This window comes from Cervus elaphus, chromosome 5 (genome assembly GCF_910594005.1).
Source record: "Cervus elaphus chromosome 5, mCerEla1.1, whole genome shotgun sequence".
Taxonomy (NCBI): Eukaryota; Metazoa; Chordata; class Mammalia; order Artiodactyla; family Cervidae; genus Cervus; species Cervus elaphus.
In genome coordinates this window covers 28,077,701-28,104,821 of record NC_057819.1, presented here as the reverse complement: position 1 = coordinate 28,104,821, position 27,121 = coordinate 28,077,701, and the positions used below count along the sequence as shown (strand labels likewise).

The 27,121-nt window shown below is 39.9% G+C and overlaps 1 protein-coding gene across 3 annotated transcripts in view; it reads left to right on the top strand.

Annotated features, from left to right (window-relative positions):
• Nucleotides 1–513: 513 nt before the first annotated feature.
• The window catches only part of ZNF268 (zinc finger protein 268), a 32,867-nt gene continuing 6,259 nt past the window's right edge, over nt 514–27,121 (top strand). Inside the window, exons 1-5 of one of the 3 annotated variants that reach the window (XM_043902222.1) lie at nt 514–699; nt 1,040–1,095; nt 17,571–17,771; nt 26,160–26,286; nt 26,568–26,654. In XM_043902222.1, coding sequence (XP_043758157.1) covers nt 1,063–1,095; nt 17,571–17,771; nt 26,160–26,286; nt 26,568–26,654 — 448 coding nt within the window. In that variant the 5' untranslated portion in view covers nt 514–699; nt 1,040–1,062. Of the gene's footprint in view, nt 867–1,039; nt 1,096–17,570; nt 17,772–26,159; nt 26,287–26,567; nt 26,655–27,121 lie in introns of all 3 variants that reach the window. The other 2 variants (XM_043902224.1, XM_043902225.1) reach the window with 2 other exon arrangements.

The following is a 27,121-nucleotide window of genomic DNA, read 5'->3' as shown; positions in this document are numbered from 1 at the left end:
AATATACTTCCACGGACGCAACATAAACAACCAGAGTGAGTGCAGAAGCACATAGGAGAATCCAGCCGTTTTATATTAAGCCGGACAGTTAAAAGATTTTCCCATCCCCATCCCCAAGGGAAAACAATGCCACTCCTAATTTTTCTGCAAAATAAATTTAATTTACATGAAAATGTCCCTTATACAACAGAATGGATTTTTTGTTATTAAACTTTAAATTAGTACTTCTGCCATCGGAAAGCAAGAATCTTAAAATATTTTTAAGTCAACGCACACCCCTCCCCACTTTGCGCTATTGCCATCAATTGTTTTAATCCTCTGTATTATTGAAAGCCCCCAAAACGCCCGCCCAAGGATGGGGCCGGAAACTCCGCTATTAGCGGCTGCAGCGCCCCCTCCCGGCGGCCCTTGGCTGGAGCCACCCCCGGAGGAGGGATGACCGCGGAGGCTTCTGGGAGTTGTAGTTTGTCCTGCCCGTGGGTCTCACTGACGCAATTTCTGTGCGTCCCTAGCAGCCGCCATCCACTCGGCACCGACCGGAGAGAGCACTGTTCGGTGGACCGAGTCTCATGCTGGTCGCGGTGACCTGAGCTGGTGCCGGCCGACCTCGGCTGCCCGAGGGCCGTCGCCGAAGCGCCCAGAGCGGGTGACTCAAAGTCGAGAGGGAGGACGAGCGGATCTGGTTGCAAGATCCAGGAGGTCGGCTGGGAGCGCGTCTCCCCCGCATTCACGCGCTACCAGTTCAGGGCTCGGGGAGCGGTGCGCGCCGATTCCCTCCAAAATCAAAGGGGCGGGACTGTGCAGACTAGTCTGGCCTCCCTTACGCCTGCCCTGGCCCAGTCGCGTGTGTGTAGGTGGGGACGAAGGTGGGGAACGCCTCTGCTGCGTGAGAGGAGGGGGCCCAGCCTTGGGAAGGGAGATGCGCGTCCTCTGGGATCAAGAGGGTCTCGCGTGGGCGCGGGGGCGGGCGCAGCGGCGAGATCTGGTCCCTCACGATTCTCTCCTCCCGCAACCATCGGGTCCTGCCATTCTTTTTCAGGGAACTCAAAACTGGCTGTGGGGATGGCCACCAGGGTCCGGACAGCTGCCATCTGGGTGAGTAGGAATTTTCTTTTGTTTCTGAAAAACTCCGTAAAGACCAACCTGTGCTCATCCGTCTCTTCCAGGGTTGAAGTTTGCATGGAGTTCCCTCTCCCCACCCCGCTACCAAATCACTGGGCCTCCTTTAGGTAACGTTAGGCCGTCCAGAAGCGCTTCTTGTCATCAGACTGTTAATTTACTCACTTAAGTCTCTTTTCTGCCAATTCTATATCTTGAACCTTGAGTTAAACAAGATGTAATCATCCATCTTCCAGTTTCTTCAACACCCATTTTCTTAGTTTTTCCCTTCTGTGTCTAAGATTTTGGGACCTCATTTGGGAAATTACGCATTTGTCTCTAGTTATTCAACAGTTTTATTGTCTTTTGTTTTCTGGATCCTGGGGCAGTTGCTAAGGGTGCAAAGATAAATCGTTCTTGCCTTGGAAGAGTCCTGATCTGGTGGGGATGGTGGGCAAGAAAATGTACAAGCACAGTGACACCTTAGGGGTTCTCTGAAAGCAAGCTGTGAAAATGTGTGGGGACCTACAGCACAGGGTCAGTTTTGGAAATAAGGACACTCCAAGAAGTACCTCAAGGGTTAATAAGGGAGTCTTAAACTGTGATTTGAAAGGTAAGTGAGGTGAACAAGGGACAGCCTAGGAAAAGGAAGGAGCATGCAAATTTTAGAGGCTTCAAGTGATCTAATATGTTGGTGAACTCTGAACACTACAGTTGCTGAAATGTAGAGTTTAGGATTTTGCAGGGGATGGTGGTGATGGAGTATAAGAAATGAGGCCAGAGCCATAGGTAGAGATTGGATCATAGAGGGCTTTGAGGGTCACATTAAAAACTTGAATTTGGGGACTTCCCTGGCAATTTCGTGATTAGGGCTCAGAACTTTCATCACAGTGACCCCAGGTTCAATCCCTGGTTGAGGAACTGAAATCCCACAAGCCACATGGTGCTGCCAAAAAAAAAAAAAAATCTTGGATTTTATCCTCTAGTGGAGAAAGACTCATTGAAGTGTTTTCCAAAGGAATTTTGGATGGAACAGTCAACATCAGGCAAGTGATGACGAGGCTTAAGTACACCAGTGGTTTTGAGAAAAGAGACACAGAGTCCGAAGCAAGTGGACTTGGTAACTAGTTGGATGTTGGTGAGTGAGCAAGAAGAGCCAGGCATCACTGCTGGAGGTCTACTCTGTGGGCCTGGGTTGGGAGGTACCATTTCCTGAGTGAGCGAGGACTATCAGAGTTGTTAAGGAGGGCCGGGTGGACATTTCTGTTGGATATGGTGGTACCGTGCAGGTGCTGGTGGGCAGGTGGGTAGGCGTGTGTCTCAATTCAAAGGTCTGGACAGGTTACACTGGGTAGGTCTAGCCAGGTGAGCTCAAAGAGCAATTGTGCCCTGGGAAGAGGACCAAGGGCAGTGTGCAGGTGATGAACAAGTGAGGGCAATGGAGGAGGGGCTGAAGGTTGAGGAGCCCATCAGAAATGAGAGAAATGGAGAGATTTGTGTTTCAGAGTCAGAAAAAGAAACCTCAAAAATGGTTACCTATGAGATGGCCCAGAGAGGTTAAGTAATGTTACATCAGAGAAGTTCAGGTTGAATCTGGTGGTGATGGTAGTGGTGGGTTTTGCTGGTAATATTTCCAGAGCAGAGTGTGAGTGTAGATATGTGTTGGGCAGAAGTGGATGGAGTGGAGTGGAGGGAACAGGTTGGTTGCCAAAATGGGACTCATCAGTAGACAGCCAGGTAGACTTAATTAGTGTGTCCTGTGTAGTGGGAAAAGAGTGGTGGCTTGAGGAGAATTCAGTGAGGTACCATGGTCCAAAATCAGTCTAAAAATCAGTAGGCTTCCTGTTTATCAGTTAGCTTATTTACAATGGCAGTAAAACAGTTGAATTATTATAAACCTAAGCAATGCAGAGTACTTACACAAAGAAAACTTTACAACTTCAGTAATTCAGTGTCTGCACTTCCCAGCCATGGGTCTCAGCACTTTACAAACTAATCCTCACAGCAACCTCATGAGGAAGACAGATGACACATAAATGATGAAGAAACTACTTAACAGGAAATGTCATTGTTATATTATACATGGAATTAAAATTGATTGATGTGAGATTGGGTGCTTGGGAAAGGCCTCATGGAGGAGGTGACATTTGCCAGGTCTGAGGTACCAGAGCAGGCCAGCCTTGGGAGGAGCAGGTGAATGACCATGCAGGGTGGGAACAGCCATTGCCAAGGCCATGAGGTGGGGGAGGTTTGGTGCCTTTGTAAACAGGAATGAAAGTCCCCTGTGGCTATGGTTGTGGGGGAGGGGAGGAGAGGAGACAGACCTAAGGATGTTAGAGGCCCAGTCAGGTTGGGAAGCTGATGAGTTAAGAAAAGAGCACAACATGACTTAACTTGGGTTTTTCAAAGCCCTTCTGGCTGCTAAGTAAAGTATAGGTGAAGTAGGGCAGAGGTGACTGCAGGGGTCCAAATGAGAGGCGGCGGGTGTGCTATCTAGGGCAATAGAAATGGAGAACCTAGACAAAATTGAGGTGTGTTTGAAAGTCGAATCCTCTTTTCTGAGAATCAGCTTATGCTTGTCAACTAGTCCTTCATCCCCGTTTTTTTTTCTTTTTTTTCCAACTGTGTTGTCTTTGTTGCTGCATGTAGGCTTTCTTGAGTCTTGGTGAACAGGGGCTACTCTCTAGTTGTGTTTGGGCTTCTCATTGCAGCGGCTTCTCTTGTTGTGGAACATGGGCTCTAGGGCATGTAGCACACAGGCTTAGTTGCCCTGTAGCATGTAGAAACTTCCCCGAGCCGTGATCGAACAGATTGGCAGGCAGATTCTTAACCACTAGACTACCAGGGAAGTCCTAGATGTGTCTCTTTTAAATAGCATCATTCTTTTTTTCTTTTTTTTTTTTTTAATAAATCAGTCTGTCAATCCTTGTGCTTAACTGGAACACTTCTTGATCTTGATTATTAATGTAGTTACTGATATGTTTATGTTTAAATCTACTGTCTTACTATATTTTTTCTGTTTGCTATACCTGATCTGTGTTTTTGGTTTTTGTCTGTTGCCTTTTTTATACTGATAATTTTTTATTCTTTTTCTCTCTCTAAGCAGTTTGGAAATCAAACACATTATTTCTTTCTTTTTTAGAAAATTGAATGTATTACTTTGTATTCAAGTATAGCTGATAACAGTGTTGTGATAGTTTCAGGTGGACTGCAAAGGTTCTCAGCCACACACACACACATGTATCCATTCTCCCCTAAACTCCCTGTCCCATCCAGGCTTCCATGTAACATTGAACAGAGTTCCCCGTGCTATAGTAGGTTAAACACGTTATTTCTTACTTTAAAGTTTTTTTTAATTTAAGTTTTTATTTTGACATAGTTTTAGATCTTAGAAATGCTGCCAGAATAATACAAAAGTTGTTTTATACCCTTCATTCAGATTCCTCAATACTAAGATTTTACTGGACCTGCTTTATTTTCTCTCATTCATTCCTGGCTCCTCTCCTCTTTTTCTATCCATGTACATACAGTTTTTTGTTTTTTTTAACTGAAAGTAATTTGCAGGCATGATTTTCCTTTATCTCTAAATACTGCAGTTCTTACCAATGAGAGTAATATTTTACATAACCACTGATTCAGGATATTGACATTAATACCATGTTATTATTTCATTTACAGGTCTTATTTCGATTTTGCCAATTGTTTATAGAAACTTTGGGAATACTGTCCTTGATAGGTAAAGAATAACTTAAAGTGTGCATTGCAGTGGGTTGTCCTGAATATTTCGTCTAACCTGGAAATGATATTTTTCAGTGAATGGTGTCGGGTTCATGAACTCTGAAGGAGAAGAAGATTTAGCTTTGGGATCAGGGACCAGGTTTGATTACTCAGAGCTTTTGTGTGGCAGTTTTATTACAGTGAAAGGAACAGAGAAAGCTTCTGACATAGACATCAGGACGGGGACAGAGAGTGCCCCCCTCACTAATCTTAGCAAGGAGCTATATACTTTTTCAATTGGTTATTACAGTAAATGCAAAGAATGTCTCAAAAGTTTGTAAAGGTCTTACCAGACCCACTCCCATAATTTACATTTTAAGATTATGGGATTAGAACTAACAATAGAAAGATCTTACCAGACCCACTCCCACAATTGACATTTTAAGATAATGGGATTAGAACTAACAATAGAAAGATCTTACCAGACCCACTCCCACAACATACAGTTTTATGTGACTAAGATGAAGGAATGTAGAAAAAAATGTTTGTCCTTTTCTTCTTGAGAGCCCCAGACCCCTTTCTCCTCCCAAAGGACCCCAGACTTCTTCTCAACCTACCTAAGAATTAACTCAGAAAGTTCCTCAGTCTTTCTTGTCAAGACATAATGGTTATGGAGTCCAGGGCATTTTGTGGATTATCCCTCAGTTTGGGGTTGCCTGCTGCTGCTTCTGAAGTGATGTATTCTACACTCTGTCGCATCAGGGGCACTGGTGACTGCTGGTGTGAACTTGACTCACTTGGGGAAGGTGGCGTCTGTGCTTTCTCCCCTGCAAAGTTACTCTCTCTTCCACTTGTAATTAAGTATCAGTTGGGAGATAATGAGACTAAATAAGTATCTTCTTACTCCTCAAACTTTTACCCACTCATTTAGCCCCCATGCGTGATTCTTGTATGAGGTTTTTATTTATTTTTTTTTTAAGAAGAAAAAATAAAACTGTCTTTATTTGCTGATAGTTTGTTGTTATATATAGAAAATCCTAAAGACTCCAGCAAAAGTGCTAGAGCTAATAAAAAAAATTTAGTAAATTCACAGGATACAAAATTAGTATACAAAAATCAGTTGGAGGTTTATACACTGACAATAAAATATCAGAAAAAGAATAAAGTAGGAATAAATTTAACCAGAAATTGAAAGATTTATACACTGAAAATTCTAAGACATTAATAAAAAAGAGAAGGCACAAATAATGGAAATAAATTTACCTTTGAACAACGTGAGTCTGAATTGCAGGGAACACTTATATGTGGATTCTTTTTCAATAAGTACATATGCCAGTCCTACACAATCTTCGGTTGGTTGAATTTGTGGATGTAGAACTGTAGATACTCTGGGCCAACTGCAATGTTATATGTGTGAATCTTCATCTGCACAGGAGTTGATGCCTCTAACCCCCATGTTAGTCAAGAGTCAACTACATATTCCATGCTCATTAATTGGAAGAATTAATACTATTAAAATGTCCATACTCCCCAAACAACCTACAGATGCAATGCAATCCTTATCAAAAATTGTCAAAATAATGACATTTTCACAGCGATATAAAAAATTCCTAAAATCTATTTGGAACCACAAAAGACTACAAATAGCCAAAGCAATCTTGAGATAGAGTAACAAAGCTGAAAGTATCATACTTCCTGATTTTAAACTATATTACAGTGCTATAGTAATCAAAACAGTGTAGTATTGGCATAAAAACACACATGGATCAGTATAACAGAGTGTGTATGTGTGCTCAGTTGCTCAGTCATGTCTGACTCTTTGCAGCCCCATGGACTGTAGCTTGCCAGGCTCCTTCTGTCCATGGGATTATCCCAAGAATACTGGAGTGGGTTGCCATTTCCTTCTTCAATATAACAGGATAGTCCAGAAATAAATCTATGCATATATGGTCAGTTTCCTACAGTGGAGCCAAGAATATATAATGAGAAAATAGGTTCTTCAATAAATGGAGTTGGAAAAACTGGACAGCCGCATAACATAAATAATGAAACTGGACTCCTATTTTATACCACAGACAAAAATCAACTCAAAATGCATTGAAGTCTTCAGTATAAGACCTGAAACTGTAAAACTAGAAGAAAAATAGGGATAAGCACCTTGACATTGGTCTTGACAGTATTTTGGATTTGAAACCAAAAGCAAAGTCAGCAAAAGCAAACTTAACTAAGTGAATCAATTCAGTCACTCAGTTGTGTCTGACTCTTTGTGACCCCATGGCTTGCAACACGCCAGGCTTCCCTGTCCATCACCAGCTCCTGGAGTTTACCCAAACTCATGTCAATTGAGTCGGTGATGCCATCCAACCATCTCATCCTCTGTCATCCCCTTCTCCCACCCTCAATCTTTCCAAGCATCAGGGTCTTTTCCAATGAGTCAGTTCTTTGTATCAGGTGGCCAAAGTATTGGAATTTCAGCTTCAACATCAGTCCTTCCAATGAACACTCAGCACTGATCTCCTTCACGATGAACTGGTTGAATCTCCTTGCAGTCCAAGGGACTCTCAAAAGTCTTCTCCAACACCACAGTTAATACATCAAACTAAAAAGCTTCTGCGTAGCACAGGAAACCATCATGAAAAGGCAATCAGTGGTGTGCATATATAGAGAGAAGGCCACATGAGGACACGGTGAGGAGATAATGACTTTAACAAGCCAAGGAGAGGGGCCTCAGGAGAAACCAAATCTTCTGTCACCTTGAACTTGGACTTCCAGCATCCAGAATATGATATCTGAATTAAGATAAGCTCTTAGAGACTTGGCACTTCTTCAGAAGGCACAGTTTCCGTCCCTTGTTGGGGAACTAAGGTCCTGGCAGAAGCACCTCTGCGCTGCTATCTCCAAGGGCTGTGTCCCACTATGGGGCTTCCAGCAGCCCCATAGTGCCCAGGAAGCCTCAGCAGCGGCCCGTCTCCTCCTGTGTGAGTTTTTTTGTACTAGTTGACAAATGAACTTAATTTCATTATTCTTTTACACTCATTAGCTACCTACCTACAGTTGGAAAGCTGTGCCTCCCCTTCCTCTCGTTTTTTTAATCTGCTCTGCTGTTTCCTTTTAGACTCTAGTGCAGCTTCTGATAGACTTTCTTGGTCTGTGTGTCACCTACTTCTCATTTGCCCACCTGTCTCTCCACACTACTTGTAGAGAATTTCTTCCAGTTTGTCTTTTCGTTTACTAACTCATCCTAGTGTTAGTTGCTCAGTTGTGTCCAAGTCTTTGCAACCCCAATGAACCATAGCACACCAGGCTCCTCTGTCCATGGAATTCTCCATAGTGGGTAGCCATTCCCTTCTCTAGGGGATCTTCCCAACCCAGGGATTGAATCCAGGCCTCCTGCATTGCAGGCAGATTCATTACTGGCTGAGCCCCCAGGGAACCCCAGTTTATCCTAACTTGCTATTAAACAGATTCTGGTTAATGTGCTTTTTTCATTCCTGTAGGTTCTTTTTAGTTCTTTTTCAGATGTGCTTGCTAAGTCATTTGTCCAAACCCTTGCCATGTCATGAAGCTTGGCTTTATGTCTTCAAATATAATATTTGATTTATAACCAGTGTCCATCAGTTGCACTGTCTGTTGGCCTCGAGGTTTTCTGTTGTTTGTCGGTTCTTGTTCTTGTCATTGTGTTTTCTGAAAACTTTTCTTGTGGGCTGGTCATTTGTTCTTAAAAATATCTTCAAAGGAAAAATTTTAAATGTGGGATGAGGTTACCTTACTCCAAAATACTCTGAAATATTTTGAAGCAGATTCAGTTATTTTATCTGTTATGTACTTCACTAGGCATTAAAAAACCTCTGTTTTCTTAAGTAATTATAATACTACTATTTCACCTAACAAAGTAATTCCCTGGTGTCATGTAATACCTGCTCTTTGTTCAGATTCCCATTTCCCTTTTTAATGTTGGCAGTTTTTCAAATCAAAATCCAAACAAGGTACACACTTCTTACTATTACCCACTTTAAGTCTCTTTTAATCCAGAGTAACCCATCATTCATTCTTTTCTCCCCCCATTGACGTTTTAAAGATGCTAAGCCATTTGTCCCATAGAATGTCCTTCATTTTAGGTTTATCTCTGTTTTCTTGTCGTCACTTTAACATATTTTCTGTCACCAACATTTCTGGTAAACTGAAATTTAGCTTTAAAGACTTTAGATTCATTTATTAATGTTTTGGGGCAAGGATTCTTGTTGACGCCTTGTTTTGTCACCTCAGGAAGCACATTGTCTGGTTGACTTGCACTTGACGATGCAAAGATTGATTGGTGGGGTCAGGGGGTGATGGTGTGGTGGTAGTGTTGGAAAATGTCCCATCTATCTTTTTTCATAGTTTTCCTCCTTTAATAATGACCTTCCCTTCAGCCAGTTGTTTCACAGTATTTACAAAGTAGTGACTTGCTAACTATCATTCTTTCCATATTAGTAGCAGGAGTTTTCTGAATTTACAGTCCTTCTCTAAAAAAGAACATTCCTTCATTAATAGAACTGTTCAGTAATCCAGAGACACAGTTTGGATAGGCTTGGCAGATACATGCTTAATTTTTTTCCTTCAATTGCCAGTTTTCACTAAGGGGATGGTGCCCTAGTTACCTCCGTTGGTGACAACAGTGAGTTGTTTATTTATTTGCTTATTTTTGGCTCCACTGGGTCTTTGTTGCTGCACGTAGGCTTTCTCTAGTTGCAGGAAGTGTGGACTACTCCATTTGTGGTGCATGGGCTTCTCACTGTGGAGCATGGGCTCAGTTGTGGCGCATGAGCTTAGCTGTCCCGCACCATGTGGAATCTTCCTGAACTAGGGATGAAACCTTTGTCCTCTGCATTGACAGGAAGATTCTTAACCACTGAACCACCTGGGAAGCCCACTGATTTTTTTTTTTTTTTAATTTGAATATGATTAAGAAACTCATACATCTTAATACATCCCTTTTGTCTCAGTCAGTTGCAGTCAGTATTTTAGAGGGTTATGTTGTCCCAGCCTTAGCCAAAGGGAACCTTTTCAGCTTGACTCTGAGCCTTTTTTGTTAAACTTTGTTAGTTTTGAAAGACTGTTAGTCTTAGCTGGCTTTCTGGCTTGCTTGATTTTGGGCCCAAGAAGATGCTCAGTGCTCCTTTAAGTATTTCCTGTCCCGGATGTGGAATTAAGCTTTTCTCCAAGACCCTATACCTTTTAGTAGGGAATGTGCTTGGGGACGCCAGTTGATACTGGAGTTTCATTACCTCTAGGCTGTTTCAGTAAAGAGACCTAGGGATCTTTGGAAGGCAAAAAAATTACAGTTCATATTGATGTTTCCAATTCAAATTATAGAGTTTTCAATTTTTTTTTTAAATTACTCTTTTTGGGGTGGAAGTAACCCAGTTGTTCACTGTGAGATGAATGGATAAACAATGGGGTGTGTATGTGTATATTCAGCCTTAAAAAGAAATGAATTCTGACACATGGTACAATATGGATGAACACTGAGGACATCATTTTCAGTGAAATAAACCAGTCACAAAAGGACAGATACTACAAGATTCTACTTACATGAGGTTCTGTTACTGAAGGTTTGTTCACGTAACATTCAGTTGGCCAAATGCTGGGATGCTGAAGTTTGTAGCAGAGAGAGTTTATTCATGAGCCAGCCAAGTGAGGAGATGGAGAACAGATCTCAGATCTCCCTCCTTGAAGGCAAGGGACTTGAGATATTTATGGGATAAAGAACTGTGGTGGTGGTTTAATTGTTAAGTCGTGTCCAACTCTGCAACCGCATGGACTGTAGCCTGCCAGGCTCCTCTGTTCGTGGGATTTTCCAGGCAAAAATACTGGAGTGGGTTGCCATTTCCTTCTTCAAGGGATCATCTGGAAGATATAGGGAAAGATGATATTGGAGGTAGGGAGAAGATAGGCAGGCCCATCTCAGTTACATGCTTCTTGATGGAATACATGCTCAAAAATAGAAGCACTTAGCATGATCTGAGGTGGAATTTTTGGCCCTCTGACGTCAGGAGGTCATTCATGGGACATGTGTGCAGGCTCAGATTTTAGAGCCAGTCTTGGCTGCCTTGAACTGGACGAGAGCTGACTCCAGGTTTCTGAAAAACATCTCAAGAGCTCATTACTGTGAGCCATACATCAGAGGTGTTACCTAGGGGGCGGTTAGGGAATCAAAAGATACTTAAGGCAAGCTTGGTCAGTGGGGGTGGCTTATAAGTAGAGGGGTTTTTAACAAGCTGTTCCTGTAAGACAAGCTCAAGAATTTCTGTTAGTCATTTAATCCTTTCTGTTAATCCTCTGGGACATGGTTTCAGTTCCTAGAGGAGTCAGAATCATAGAATGTATGATCCATATTGGTTGTCAGGGAGCCATGGTAGGAGGAGAATGGGAAGTTGTTCAGAGGATGTAGTTTTGCAGGGTGAAGAGTTCTGAAGGTGAATGTGAATGCTGGTAATGGTTACACAGCACCATGAGTGTACTTCATTTCACTTAACTGTTCACTTAAAAGTGGTTAGGATCATAAGTTTTATATTATGTATTTTATGTTATCACAAGATGAGCTGTGACTCTTACCTCACCCAATACCAAAAAATTTACTCAAAATAGAACATAGGTTTAAATGTAAGAGCAAAAGCTATAACATTTCTAGAAGAAATCACAGGGGAAAATATTCATGCCCTTCTCTGAGGCTAAAGTTCTTAGAAAGCTCTTTTATAGACTGTGCTTTTGGAGTTACAAATGGACAACACCAGGATAAAAACTTTAGAACTTCAAAGTCACTATTTAGAAAATGAAAAGATAAGTCACAGACTGGGAGATAGTATTATATTTGCAAATCATGTTCCTAATTACAGATATATCTGGAGTTTATGAAGAACACTTATAGTTCAATAAGAAGACGGACAATCTAGTTTAAAAAATGGGCAAAGGATTTGAAGCAGACACATCACCAGAGAAGATGAATAGATGGGAAGCAGCTGGAAAGATGTTTAACATCATGAGTCATTAGGGAAATACAAACTATTATCATAATGAAGCTCCACTTTATACCCTTGAGAATGGCTGTAACCAAAAAGACAGAAAGTGTTGACAATGATGCAGAGAAATTGGAACCACTATAGACTGCTGGTGGGAATATAAAATGGTGCAGTTACTTTGTAAAGGTTAAATATAAAGTTAAATATAAACTTACTATACAATGCAACAATTTTACTTCTAGGAATTTACCCATGGTAAAGGAAAACATGTTCACACAAAGATTTGTATAATAACTCAGAACTATAATCTAAATGTGGATTAAGTTGTGAATGTACAGACAGAATAGAACACTATTCAGCAATAAAGGAGCAAACCGCTGGTGTGTCTGTAACATGAATAAACCTCCAGAGCATTGTGCTGAGTGAAAGAAGCCAGGCACAGTATCTAGTGTGGCCCCTGTCGTATGAAATGTCCAGAAAATGCAGATCTGTGGACAGAAGCAAGGCAGTGGTTGCCTGGGGATCAGAGGTGAGAATGACCTTGGTTTCAGAGGAATCTTTGGGACAGTAGGAATGCTGCAAACCTGAATTAAAACTTCGATTTATTAAAAATCATTGAACTAAAAAAAATTTTATAGAAGCTTTATTGGGGTATGATTTATATACCATAAAACTCACCCTTTTTTAAAAAAATTTATTTTTTATTGGAGGATAATTGCTTTACAGAATTTTGCTATTTTCTGTCAAACCTCAACATGAATCAGTCATAGGTATACATGTATCCCCTCCCTTTTGAGCCTCCCTCCCATCTCCCTCCCCATCCCACCCCTCTAGGTTGATACAGAGCCCCTGTTTGAGTTTCCTGAGCCACACAGCAAATTCCCGTTGGCTATCTATTTTACATAAGGTAATGTAAGTTTCCATATTACTCTTTCCATACATCTCACCCTCCCCTCCCCTCTCCCCATGTCCATAAATCTATTCTCTATGTCTGTTTCTCCATTGTTGCCCTGTAAATAAATTCTTCAGTACCATTTTTCTAGATTCCATATATATGTGTTAGAATACAGTATTTATCTTTCTCCTTCTGACTCATTTCACTCTATGATAGGTTCTAGGTTCATCCACCTCATTAGAACTAACACAAATGCATTCATTTTTATGGCTGAAAACTCACCCTTTTAAAGTGTACCTTCATTTTTAGTTTTCACAGTTGTTTAAATATTACCATGTCCAATTCCAGAACATTATCATTACTTCCAAAAGAAACCCTGTCCCCATTCAAAACCCACTGTCCATCCCCTCCTTCCCTTGTCCCCTTGTCAGCCATTTAGTCTACTTTGTGTTTTCATGAATTTCCCTTTTCTAGACATTGATATAAATAGAATCATATCACGTGTGTGGCCTTGTGTATCTGGCTTCTTTCATTTAACACTGTGTTTTCAAGGTGGCTTTGTGTTGGTCTCAGCCTGTCAATAATGATGCTGTGACTAGGAATGCCTGGGGCAGGGGCTCGCCTGTGCCCCACTAGTCACAGCCCCCGCAGACATTTCCCTGATGGGCCAGTGCCATGGTTGGACCTGCCCTTGCCCTACTTACTGTGATTACAAGATGCATCTCAGCGACAACCATCAGGAATCTTTAAAGACATAAGGTTTATTACTGAGCACCCTGGGAGTAGGTGGTACACCAGGGCCACACAGCAGAGAAAGAGGGAGAATGTGGACCTGGAGTTCTGCCGATATTTGGGTCACTGGGGCTTGCTGGTTCATTATTTATTGGTGAATTTAAAATATAATTAAGAATTATAGGCACAGGAAGGGAAGAGCGGGGTCACTCAAATGAGCAGTCATCCAGGTCACCCAGGGCTTTCTATCTGTCAAGGCCGGCAGCCTGGCTCTTTATCTAGTTGTGTGACTGGAAATGAACTTACCCAAGATTGATGTCTCTGAAGTGGTACCTCAGAAATCAGAAGCTTTTGGTACAATCAGGCATTTGTATTATGGTCAAAAAAAGCTAATTGTCAGGTACCTATACAGTGTAGTACAGAAGTTCATCATATAGTAGCATTCTTCAGTGCTTCATTCCTTTTTATGGCTAAATAATGTGTAGATCACGTTTGGTTTATCCATTCATCCACTGATAGGTATTTGACTGTTAGAGTCATGCCGTTAAAAACACTTGTGTGCAAGTATTTCTGTGGACATAGGCATTTAATTCTCTTGAGTGGATACTTAGGAATGGGATTTCCAGGTAATACCGTGATTCTGGGTTTAACACCTTGAAAAACTTCCAAGCTGGGTCCAAAGTGGTTGCTCCATTTTACATCCCCACCAGCTGTGCAGGAAGGTTAGAAACTTTACTCTTGTATCTTTTTGTCATGTGCTAGATATCTTGGGTCATAATAACAGTGATATAACTGTCATGTCCTATAGCAAACATAAGATGGTTTTAAAATAATAACAATTTGTTACTACTGACAAGGATACTAAATGAAGTTTAGTAAGTCTTTATACCTCATTTTATCCAAGGAATACATAGTTAAATACCACATGTTAAGGTCAGGAAGAAATATGATTGAATCTTATAGTTTTGTTTCCAGTTGTATAAACAAATGTATTTGTTGACATTTATTTTCCACTTTAGTGATTGCCTTCCCTCCTCCTTTTGATCATGTAAAATATTTACATGATTCAAAACTAGTAATGGAAATAAAAACAAAGGTAAACAAATGGGACTTAATTAAACTTAAAAGCTTTTGCACAGCAAAGGAAAAAATAAACAGATTAAAAGATAAACCTCAGAATGGGAGAAAATAACTGCAAATGAAACAACTGACAAAGGATTAATTTCCAAAATAAACAAGCAGTTTATGCAGCTCAATACCAGAAAAACAAACAACCCAATCAAAAAAATGGATGAAAGACATAAACAAACATTCCTCCAAAGAAGACATACAGATGGCCAACAAACACATGAAAAGATGCTCACATCACTCTAATGAGAAATGCAAATCAAAACTACGATTAAGTATCACCTCACACTGGTCAGAATGACCATCAATAAGATATCTACAAACAATAAATGCTGGAGAGGATGTAGAGAAAAAGGAACCCTCTTGCACTGTTGGTGGAATGTAAGTTGATACACTATGGAGATTCCTTGATAAACTAGGAAGAGAACTACCATATGACCCAGCAGTCCCACCACTGGGCATATACCCTGAGGAAACCAAGAGACACATGCACCCTGGTGTTAATTGCAGCACTTTTTACAATAGCTAGGATATGGAAGCAGTCTAGACGTCCATTTACAGGTGGATGGATACAGAAGTTACTGTACATGCATACAATGGAATATTACTCAGCTATAAAAAGAATGCATTCGAGTCAGTCCTAATGAGGTAGATGAACTTAGAGACTGTTTACAGAGTGAAGTAAGTCAGAAAGAGAAAGACAGAAATTGTATATTAATGTATGTGTATGGAATTCCTCTTCTTTGGAGGAATGTTTATGTCTTTCGTCCATTGTTTTCGTTTTTTTTTCCATTTATTTTTATTAGTTGGAGGCTAATTACTTTACAATATTGTAGTGGTTTTTGTCATACATTGACATGAATCAGCCATGGATTTACATGTATTCCCCATCCCGATCCCCCCTCCCACCTCCCTCTCCTCCCGATTCCTCTGGGTCTTCCCAGTGCACCAGGCCCGAGCACTTCGTCCATTGTTTTGATTGGGTTGTTTGTTTTTCTGGTATTGAGCTGCATAAGCTGCTTGTTTATTTTGTATATTAATGTATGTGTATGGAATCTAGATAGTACTGATGAAACTGTTATTTGCAGGGCAGCAATGGAGATGCAGACATAGAGAACAGACTTGTGGACACAGTGGGGAAAGGAGAGGGTAGGACGAATTGAGAGAATAACATGGGAACATATACATTGCCATATGTAATATAGAAAGGAAGTGGAAATTTGCTTTGTAGACACAGAGAGCTCAATTTAGTGCTCTGTGACAACCTAGAGGGGTGGGATGGGGTGTGAGATGGGAAAGGGGTTCAGGAGGAAAGGGACATATGTATACCTGTGGCTGATTCATGTTGATGTATGGCAGAGGTCAACACAGTATTATAAAGCAATTATCCTACAATTTAAAAAAAAAAGTATAAAGTAAAAAGATGGACGCATGCCTGCATCCAGACAAGCTTCCATCTCTCCTGCTCTATCCCTTCCCTCCCCCAAAGGTAACCCAAGTTTCTAGTTCATCTTAGTGATTCTTTTGGAAGTAAACACATACACACCTGACCTGACTCAACACTTAGCCTTGTCAGGAAGTCTTTTTTCTGCCTCTTGCCCTGGATTTCCTAGAGCTCAACATGCCCTGTATTCTAACATGTTTCACCCATTTTTACACCTTGTATTTTCTTCTGGAATTCAGCATCTGGAATGAGCATCCTCTGGGCCTTTCCCTCTGACTACTTAATGCCTTTCTGCCTTCCCTTTTCTCCCCTTTTCCTCTCATCCTCTGAATCTCTTTTCTCTTCATCCCTCTCTTTGCCTGAATGTTTTTTTCTTACTTCTGCTGATTAATTTGGTCTCCATTTCTCAGTGAAGACCCAACCTCCTAGGAGGGACTGTTTGCCCATCATTTCTCAGTGACCCCAGCACTGTTAGGTCACTTAGTGACTTTGGGAGCATCTTTTTTAGTCACCTGCAGCCCTGTGCCTCAGGGGTTCAGATTCCATTCGGGAGGTGCTCTCTCTTTGGGGGTGCTCATTTACTGGTGACTTTGGAGATTGGCGCCTGTGGCCCCTGCTCCCCCTAGCAATGCAGTTAGGTTTCATGTACTAGATTCTGAGGTATGTGAGGAGCCCTGACACCTGGGTCCATTTGTCTGTGGATGTCTCTGGCTTCTTTTACTATTCTGATAGGCCTCTTGTTTCTATTGGGAGATTAAAAGACTACACTGCCACCTTGATCTCACCCTACTCTCCATGTTTCACAAAAAGTAAGACTCAGTGAGAGAGATTAATTGAGTTGTTCATGGACATCCAGATATTGAGAAGAAACTCTACTGAAACACAGACTGTTTCATCCAAGATGTATTTCCAGTGTCCACCCACCTAAAGTGAGTGAAAGTGAAAGTCGCCGAGTCGTGTCTGACTGTTTGTGACACCATGGACTGTACGTACCGTCCATGGAATTCTCCAAGCCAGAATACTGGAGTGGGTAGCCTTTCCCCTTCTCCAGGGGATCTTCCCAACCCAGGGATCGAACCCAGGTCTCCCGCATTGCAGGTGGCTTCTTTACCAGCTGAGCCACAAGGGAAGCCCAGGAATACTGCAGTGGGTAGCCTATCCCTTCTCCAGTGTATCTTCCCGATCCAGGAATCGAACCGGGATCTCCTGCATTGCAGGTGGATTCTTTACCAGCTGAGCTATGAGGGAAGCCCAGAAAGCAGGGTCATTTACTCCTTAGCACCTGGCATCACATTCTTTTTAAGTGTCTGCCCGAAGTTGTTTAAATCTCAGGGTGGTTGCTGCTCTTTTGGGGTTCCTGGGGGCCTGTGCAGAGTCTGGGTGGGAGGCTGTAGTCAGTGTGCTGGGTTCCCTAGTTCCATTTCCTCTCACTTCTGTCCTCTCAGCAGCACTGGCCACAGTCTGCAGAACCCCAGACACAGCTGGGGTGAGTGCAGTCACCAGCAAAAGAAACCAAGGTTAGAAATGTGCTCTCAAATGTGTGCTTGCTCTACAGGTGCCACCTCTCCAGGAGCGAGACAGTTCATGCAATGTGAGCAGAAAGCTCCAAAGTGAGAAATCCATCCTGGGTCAAGGGACCCCTGACCAGAGGCCTCTCCCTGGAGGACCCCGGCAGAGGCCCAGGAGACCTGGGACAGCGCAGGTCCTGGAGTGGCTGCTTATTTCCCAGGAGCAGCCGAAAGCCAAGAAATCCTGGGTGAGTCCTTGTTTATTTCCACTTCTTTTCAATTTTTTTTGGTAGGGAGAGGGATGGAGGTCCTTAGGTGGGAGGGTTAAATTAACTTTCTCCTTAGGTCGTGGAAGATCCCTGAAGTCTCTGTTTCCTGGTTTCCACAGACTCAATTTTCAGCTCCTCCACCCCACAATTTTTTAAAATGCATATTGTTCTTTTTATGTGTTTACAAAATGTGTATCATTATTGATGTGAATGCATTTTTAATATATGTTCATGGCATGTACATGTGTATCTCCTGCTCTATCGCTTATATTTTTCATTAAGCACTTTGTTTCATTAAGCGCCATCCTGTTAGATGACCAGCAGCAGTGTCTGGGTCTTCCCTTGCCTCACATTCTCTGTCAACTTTTAAGTGCTGTTAATCTTTTTAATTTGAGCCATTCTGGTATGGTGGTATCTCTGTATGGGTTTGCTTTGCATTTCCTGCTAGCATGTTTTTTGGATATTTTGTTACCTTATGTGGATGTTTTATGCCTTTTCTTATCCACTAAAAGGCATTCTTTATATTCTGTAAGTTTCTTAGAAATGCTGAGTTTCAGGCACCACCTCAGTCCTGTTACATCGCATTTTTGTTTTAACAAGATTCAGTGATTCATGCACATTGACGTTTAAAGCAAACTTGATACCAAATCCATATTCATGTTTTACCTGCAGGGCTTCTTTCACCTCCAGTATTTTGTTATGACAGTTTTCAAACACAGGGCAAAATTGAAAGCATTTTACAGTGAACATTTGTATGCTCATCACCTTGAATTTACCTTTAACATTTTTATTGTATTTGTGGTATCACATTGTCCATCTTTCCATCCCTCTGCATCTCTTATCCCGTCTTATTTTTGATGTATTTCTTAATATATTTCAGGCATCAGCATGCCTCCAAGTACTTCAGTTTGCATAGCATTAACTGTTGTTCAGTATTTGTTTACAAGCCGGGTTGTTTGTTTTCTTTTATTGTTTTGCCTTTTCATTCTGTTAATGCTGTCTTTTGATGAACAGCTGTTCTAATTTTAACTTAATTTAATTTATATATATTTTTTATTACTAGTGTTTTTTGTGTCCAACCTAAAAACTTTTTTCTTATCCAGAGCTCATGAAGACATCATTCTTTGTTCACATTTATCTTTTCACAGGTAGACTCATAATACATGTAGAATTATTTATGTTTGGTGTGAGTAGGAGTCAAGATGTGTTTTTTCCATCATATTGTCTAATTGCCCCAGTCTCACTGAAGTGATTGACCCTGCCTATGTTTCTGCAGTGCCTCCTTGTTGTATATCAGGAGTCCATGAAAATGGTTTGGTTTCACAACTCATTATTCTGTTCCATTGGCCTACTTTTCTATCCTTAAGCCAGTTTCACACTATATTTATAATGCCTTGCTATCCAGATGCTTCCGGTTTTAGGTGGTTATGAATGCTGTCAACATGCATGTGTGGGTTTTTGTGTGAACATGAGTTTTCAGATCAGTTGGGTAAATCTCTAGGAGCTTGATTGCTGGATTGTATGGCTATTCTGTTTAGCTTTATAAGAGACTGTCCTCAGAGTGGCTTGCAGTTTTGCATTCCCACCTGCAGTGACTGAGAGTCCTTGTTCCTCATCCTGACCAGTACTTGGTATTGTCAAGTTGTTAAACATTTTGCCATTCTAATAGAAGTAAGGTGGTATTTCATTGTGGTTTTAAGTTGCATTTTCCTAATGGCTAGCTAGTATTATTATCTTTTATATGTGTTTTATTCTTTTTATATCTTTGGTAAAATATCTGTTCAGAGCTTTCCCTCATTTTAATAAAAATGGGTTGTTTTCTTGTCATTGGTTCTTTTAAATTTAATTCTTTTTTTTTTTCTGAGATATAGTTGATTTACAATATTTCTGTTTTGTAAATAAGCTCATTTGTACCCTTTTTTTAAGATTCCATATATAATTGATATATATCTCTCCTTCTCTGACTTACTTCACTCAGCATGTCAATCTCTAGGTCCATCCATGTGGCTGTAAATAGCATTATTTTGTTCTTTTTTATGGCTGAGTAATAATTGTGTGTGTGTGTTCAGTGACTCAGTCGTGTCTGACTCCTTGCTACCCCATGGACTGCAGCACACCAGGCTTCCCTGTCCTTCACTATCTCCTGGAGTTTGCTCAAACTCATGTGCATCGAGTCCATGATGCCATCTAACCATCTCTTCCTCTGTCGCCCTCTTCTCCTGCACTCAGTCTTTCTCAGCATCAGGATCTTTTCCAGTGAGTCAGCTCTTCATACCAGGTGGCCAAAGTATTGGAGCTTCAGCTTTAACATCAATCCTTCCAATTAAATATTTGGGGTAGATTTCTTTTAGGATTGACTGGTTTGATCTCCTTGTTGTCCAAGGAACTCTCAAGATTCTTCTCAAGCACCACAGTTTGAAAGCATTAATTCTCTGCCACTCTGCCTTCTTTATGATACAACTCTCACATCTGTACATGACTCCTGGAAAAACCATAGCTTCGATTATATGGACCTTTGTCAGCAAAGTGATGTCTCTGCTTTTTAATACCCTGTCTAAGTTTGTCATAGCTTTTCTTCCAAGGAGCAAGTGTCCTTTAATTTCATGGTTGCAGTTACCCTCTCTAAATATGTACATACCACATCTTCTTATCCATTCCTCTGTAGATGGACATTTAGATTGCTTCCATGTCCTGGCTACTGTAAATAATGCTGCAGTGAATATTGGGCTACATGTATCTTTTCAATTTGCAGTTTTCTCCAGATATATGCCCAGGAGTTGGATATCTGTGTCATATGGTAATTCTCTTTAGTTTTTTAAGGAACCTCCATACTTCTTCATAGTGGCTGTACCAATGTACATTCCCAATAACAACACAGAGTTCCCTTTTCCCCATATCCTCTCCAGAATCTAGTGTTTGTGGATTTTTTGATGTTGACCATTCTGACTGGTGTGAGATGATACCTCATTGTGGCATTGATTTGCATTTCTCTAACAATTAGTAATGTTGAGCATCTTTTCATGTGCTTTTTGACTATCTCTTGTCATTGATTTTTTAAGAGTTCTTTCTTATTCTAGATTTAAATCCTTCATAAGAAAAGTGACTTCCAAATATTTTCTCCCTGTCTCTGGTTTGTCTTTTCATTTCCATGACAACAACTTTCACAGCAAAATATTTTAATTTTGATAGTCTGTTTTCTAAATTTTAATTTTTTTAAATGGGTTTTGCTTTTGGTATCATATCTAAAATTTCATTGCCCAAAGTGCACAAAGTGAAATTTTTTTCTCTGAAATTTGTATGGTTTTAGTTTTCACATTAAGTCTATGATCCATTAGTTAATGTTCATATGGGGTATGTTTTGAGGTTCATTTCTTATGTCTGTGGATGTACAATGGTCCAGCACCGTTTGTTGTAAAGATGATCCTTTGTTGAAATGCTTTTGTGTCATGTTAAACAACAACAACAAAATCTTCAAGAGACAGTGTTTATGTGGGTCTATTTCTAGGCTTTCATTTCTGTTCATTGATTTTTTTTTTCATTTATTTTTATTAGTTGGAGGCTAATTACTTTACAATGTTCGTTGATTTTTGTGTCTAATTTTTCACTAATATCATGCTATCTAGATTTTATAGGAAGTCTTAAATCAGGCTGGTGACAAATGCTTAACCTTTGTTCCCTCAGAATCATTCTGGCTGTTCTAGTTTTTTGTCTTTTCATATTATGGAAGAGCTTGTGGATAGCTACAGTAAACTTGTTAGTAAATCTATGAATCAATTTAGGGAGAATTTACATCTTAACAATACCGAGTTTTCCAAGCTATGAACACCCTGCATCTTTTCATTTTTTTAGATCTTTGATTTCTTAAAGCACTGTTTGTATTTTAGAGCATACATATTTCTACATACATATTTTATCATCTTAACCATTTTAAGTGACAGTTCAGTGGTATTAAATTTATTTTTTTTATTTATTTTTGGCTGCACTTGGTCTTCGTTGCTTTTGCGAGGGCTTTCTCTAGTTGGGGGCCACTCTTTGTTGTGATGATCAGGCCTCTCAATGTGGTGGCCTCCTCTGTTGTGGAGCACTGGCTCTAGGCATGGGCTTCAGTAGTTGCAGCACACTAACTCAATAGTTGCAGCTCTCAGGTTCTAGAGTGTGGTGGTCTCAGTAGTTGTGCATGGGCTTAGTTGCTCTGCAACGTAGGGAATCTTCCTGGACCAGGGATCGAACCCATGTCTTCTGCATTGGCAGGCATGCTCCTGTCCACTGCCCTACTAGGGAAATCCTTAAATACCTTCATAAAATAGGCAATCATAACTATTATCTGTCTCCACAACTCTTCCTCTTGAAAAACTGCAGGTCTATACCATCAAAACCATAACTCCCAACTCCCCCCTCTCCATAAGCCCTGGCAAGCACCATTCTACTTTCTGTTTCTATGATTTTGACTACTCTAGTAGTACATACAGTACTTGTAGGTATACAGACATACAGTAATTGTCTTTTTGTGACTGACTTATCTCACTTGACATAATGTTCTCAAGGTTCTCCCTGGTTATGTTGCAGAACTTTCTTCCTTTTTAAGACAGAATAACAATTTGTTGTATGTATATATCACATTTTGTTTATCCATTCATCCATCAATGGACACTTGTATTACTTTCACGTTTGAGCCTCTGTGAATGAAAATGCTGGTATAAGCATGGATATACAGATATCTCCTTAAGACTCTGCTTTCACTTCCTTTGGAGATATACCCAGAATTGGAGTTCCAGGACCATATGGTAATTCTAATGTTTAATTTTTTGAGGAGCCATCAAACTGTTTTCCACAGCAATTACACCACTTTACATCCCTACCAGCCATGTGCAAGTGTTCCAGTTAATCCGTATCCTTGCCAGCCCTTGTTTTTTCATGGTATTTGAGAGCCATCCTAATGGGTGTAAGACGAATCTTATTATAATTTTGATTTGCATTTTCCTTATGATTAGTGATGTTCACCGTCTTCATGTGTTTATTGGCCATTTGTATCTTCCTTGGGAAAATGTCTATTTATATCCTTTGATCACTTTTGAAGAATTTTTTGTTGTTGTTGAGTTTTAGTTCTTTATGTATTCTGGATATTAACCCCTTATAAAATACATGACTTGCAGATACTTTCTCCCATTTTGGGAGTTGCCTTTTTACAACGTTGATATTGTGTTTTGATGCAAAAAATTTTAAAATTTTCATGAAGTCCAGTTGATTGGTGTTTTCTTTTGTTGCTTGTGCCTTTTGTCATATTCAAGAAAGCATTGTCAAATCTAACATCAGGAAGCTTTTATTGCTGTGTTTTCCTCTGAAGAGTTTTACATAGTTTTAGGTTTTACATTTAGGTCTTTGATCTATTTTGAGTTTGTTTTTATATATGGTATTAGATAAGGGTCCAACTTCATTTTTTTCATGTGGATATCCAGTTTTCCCAGCATCATTTAGTGGCATTTAGTGGAAAGACTTTTCTTTCCCCATAAATGGTCTTGGAACCATTGTCAACAATCATTTAACCATATATGCAAGAGTTTGTTTCTGGACTCTCTTCTATTCCATTGTTACCATGTTGTATGTCAGTCTTTCAGTCTTTATGCCAGTATCACATTATTTTGGTTACTCGTTTTCTACTAAGTTTTGAAATTATGAAGTGTGAGTCCTCCAGTTTTGTTCTTTTTCAAGATTGTTTTGGCTATTCAAGGTCCTTTGAGCGTTTTTATACATTTTAGGATGGGGTTTTCTATTTCTTAGAAAAATAGCATTGAAATTTTATTAGGGATTGCATTGAATATGTAGATCACTTTGGATACTACTAACATATTATTAAGGAACATAAAGTATGTTTCTGTTTATTTATGTCTTGTTTCTTTTAACAAGGTTTTTAGTTTTCATTTTACAAGTCATTTACTTCCTAGGTTAAGTTATTTCTTCCTTTTTAAAATGTATTTATTTATTTATGTTTGGTTGCACTGGGTCTTTGTCTCTGCGCATGGGCTTTCTCTAGTTGCGGAGAGTGCACAGGCTGCACCTGGTTGCACTGCACGGGCTTCTCTTTGCTGTGGCTTCTCTTGTTACAGAGCACAGGCTCTAGGTGCATGGCTTCAGTAGTTGCAGTGTGTGGGCTCTAGGTTGCCCTGGCTTCAGTAGCTGTGGCACAGGAGCTCATTAGTTATGTCTTGGGCCCTAGAGCACAGACTCATTAGTTGTAGCACGTGGGCTTTAGTTGCCCACAGCATGTGGAATCTTTTCAGACCAGAAACTGAACCAGTGTCCCCTGCATTGAAAGGCAGATTCCTATCCACTGTAACACCAGGGAAGTCCAAGTTATTACTTCTTTATGATGCTGTTATAAATGGAATCATTTTTATAATTTGCTCTTCTGATTGATCATTGTTAGTGCATACAAACACAGCTCATTTTGGTAGGTGACTTTGTGTCCTGTTATTTGCTGAATTCATTTATTCTAATGAGGTTTTTATGTGTGTGTGTGTATATGCGTGGAACCTTTAAGGTTTTCTACGTACAGGATGATATTGTCCATGAATAGAGAAATAATTTTACTCCGTTTCTAATTTGGATCCCTGTTATTTCTTTTTCTTGCCCAGTGGCTCTGACTATAACCTCCAGTGCTCTGTTGAATAGAAGTGGTGAAAGCAGGCATTGGTTCCTCATTCCTGACCTTAGAGGAAAAGCTTTTTCTTTCACCATTGGGTATGATGTTCACTGTGGGATTTTAAGATATGACTTTTATTTTGTTGAAATACTTTCCTTCTGTTCCTACTTCATTGAGTGTTTTTATCATGAAAGAGTGTGGAATTTTGTCAGTGCTTCAATTGAGATAATCTTCTTTGAGATAATCATTTTTTCAACTTCATTCTGTTAATGTGATGTATTACACTGAGCAGTTTTCCAATGTTGAACCATTCTTGCATTCCAAAAATAAATCCCATTTGTCATGGTGTATAATCTTTTTAATAAGCTTCCTAAAGTTATAGCATTCTGATTTGAATTTATGCCAGCTTAACTTCAGTGACATACAAACACTGCTCCTTTACCGCTCTGTCCCAACTCCTTTTGGTTGTTGATGTCACATGTTTATACACTGTGTGCCCCAAACCATAAACTAATAAGTATTTCAAATGCATTAGTCTCTTATAAGTATATAGAGGACGAAATGTAGAGTTACAAATTAAAGTTAAAATAATACTACCATTAATGATTACATAGGTATTTACCTTTGTTCAGATCTTTATTTCTTCAAAACAGCTTCAAGTTATTGTGTAGTGTGGTTTCATTTCACCTGCAGGACTCCTTTGAACATTTCTTTCCAAATAGGTCTAGTGGTAGCAAACTACCTTTTGTTTTTCTGGGGATGTATTCATTTCTACCTCACTGTAAAGCACAATTTTGTCATGTACAGAATTCTTGACTGATAGTTTTTTGGTTTTTCTTTTCCTTTTAGCTCTTTGAATATATGGGTTCATAGTCTTTTGGTCTCCAAAGGTTCTGATGAGAAATCTGCTTATAATGTTACTGAGGAGCTCTTGTATGAAACAAATTATTTCTTTTTTGATACTTTCAGGGTTCTTTCTGTCTTTGTGTTTATCTATTGAAAATTTGAGTGTATATGTTTCTTTAAGGTTTCATCATTTTTGGAGTTTGTTGAACTTCTTGGATGTTTATGTCCATATCTTTCATCAAATTTAAAATTTCATTTTCAAATTCGTTGTTGCCCATTTTTGAAAATTTTAGCCATTCTAGGTATGTAATGGTCTCTCACTGTTTTAATTTGTAGTTCCCTAATGATATATAATGTTGAGCACCTTTTCATGTGCTGCTTTGCCATCTGTGTATCATCATGCTCAGATCTGTTGCCTGACAAAGTAGCTGCTACTTATAGCTCTTGCCTTTATTCCACCAAATTTTGACATCTCTTTCTTCAGTGGTGGCTCCTTTAGTCCCCTTTCATGGACTCAGCCTAATGTATCCTCCCTTATGCCTGTGTTCTCCACGTGTTCTTTTGTCTTAGCATCTTTGACTGCCTATTACGTTTTTACATATTTAACCTTTGTTTTTCTCTACAATGCTGAACACTTCTTGCAGGCAGGACTGCCTTTCCTCCATTTTATATTACCTGCACTAGGTTGAATACCTGACACATGGTGTTCTCTTGTGTTGAATGAAAGGTTAACTGATTTAATGCATATTGATGGGATATTTTCAATAAATTTTGCTTTTCTCCCAAAATATTAAAGAATATAAATAATGGACAGCCTTGGCTGGCTTTTATGACAAACTCAGTAAAATGATTTGAGATTGAATAGGGATCTGCTATTTCAGGGACATTTGTCATTCATGGATGTGTTTGTGGACTTTACCTGGGAAGAGTGGCAGCTACTGGACTCAGCTCAGAAGCACCTGTACAGGAGTGTGATGTTGGAGAACTATAGAAACTTTGTGTCCCTGGGTACGTACTTCCCCCTTGAAAGGAGTAAATCTCCAGGCTTCCTCTTCTTGGTGGCTGAAAACTGGAGCACTTTTGTAAAATACTGGGTGATTTGGGGCTTATACTTAGAGGCCAGGTTTTCTTATTCTTCCTTTGGCATCAGAATATGCTGGTTGAATGGTGTTTACTTTGCTGAGTGCAAAAGGGCAGCTTCATCATGTCACATCTAAACTAAATTTTCTCAGTTTTTCTGAATCCCTAGGCAGTCTTGATCCAGATTGTCTATAATTTTCCATTCATAGGATATCAATACACCAAACCCAGTATCATTTTCCAGTTGGAACAAGAAGAGCTGTGGATGATGCACAGCCCAAGTCAGGACCATTCAGGTGAGTGACCAGAACATTTACATCTTTTCCTCCTTACTCAGAATCAGTGTGAGGTCTGACATTATGTTCTTTTGTGTTTGTACTTTTATGTTATTTGTAACCATCTTTTGCTCATTATCTCTTCCTTGGTATTCTCAGCTTCCTTCTTACTTTTCTGAGGTAGTAGACTCATCTCATTATTTATTTAAGCACCTTTATCTGTTTATCTCATTTCATGTGACTTTCACACCCTTTCTAAATAAAGTTAGTCTTCCTAATATTAGAATTGTTTCAGCTGCAATTTTTAATTAACCTTAAATCAACCTATAAGATGAAGTGATTCATTATCACACATTACAAAATGTCCGAAGGTGGGTCAGCTCTAGGATAACTAAGTGATTGACTCACTAAACTGCCATAGGCCTACCCCTTCCTTGCCATTCTAACTATGTATTTTCCTCAAATTTCCTCCCTCATAGTCATCAGAT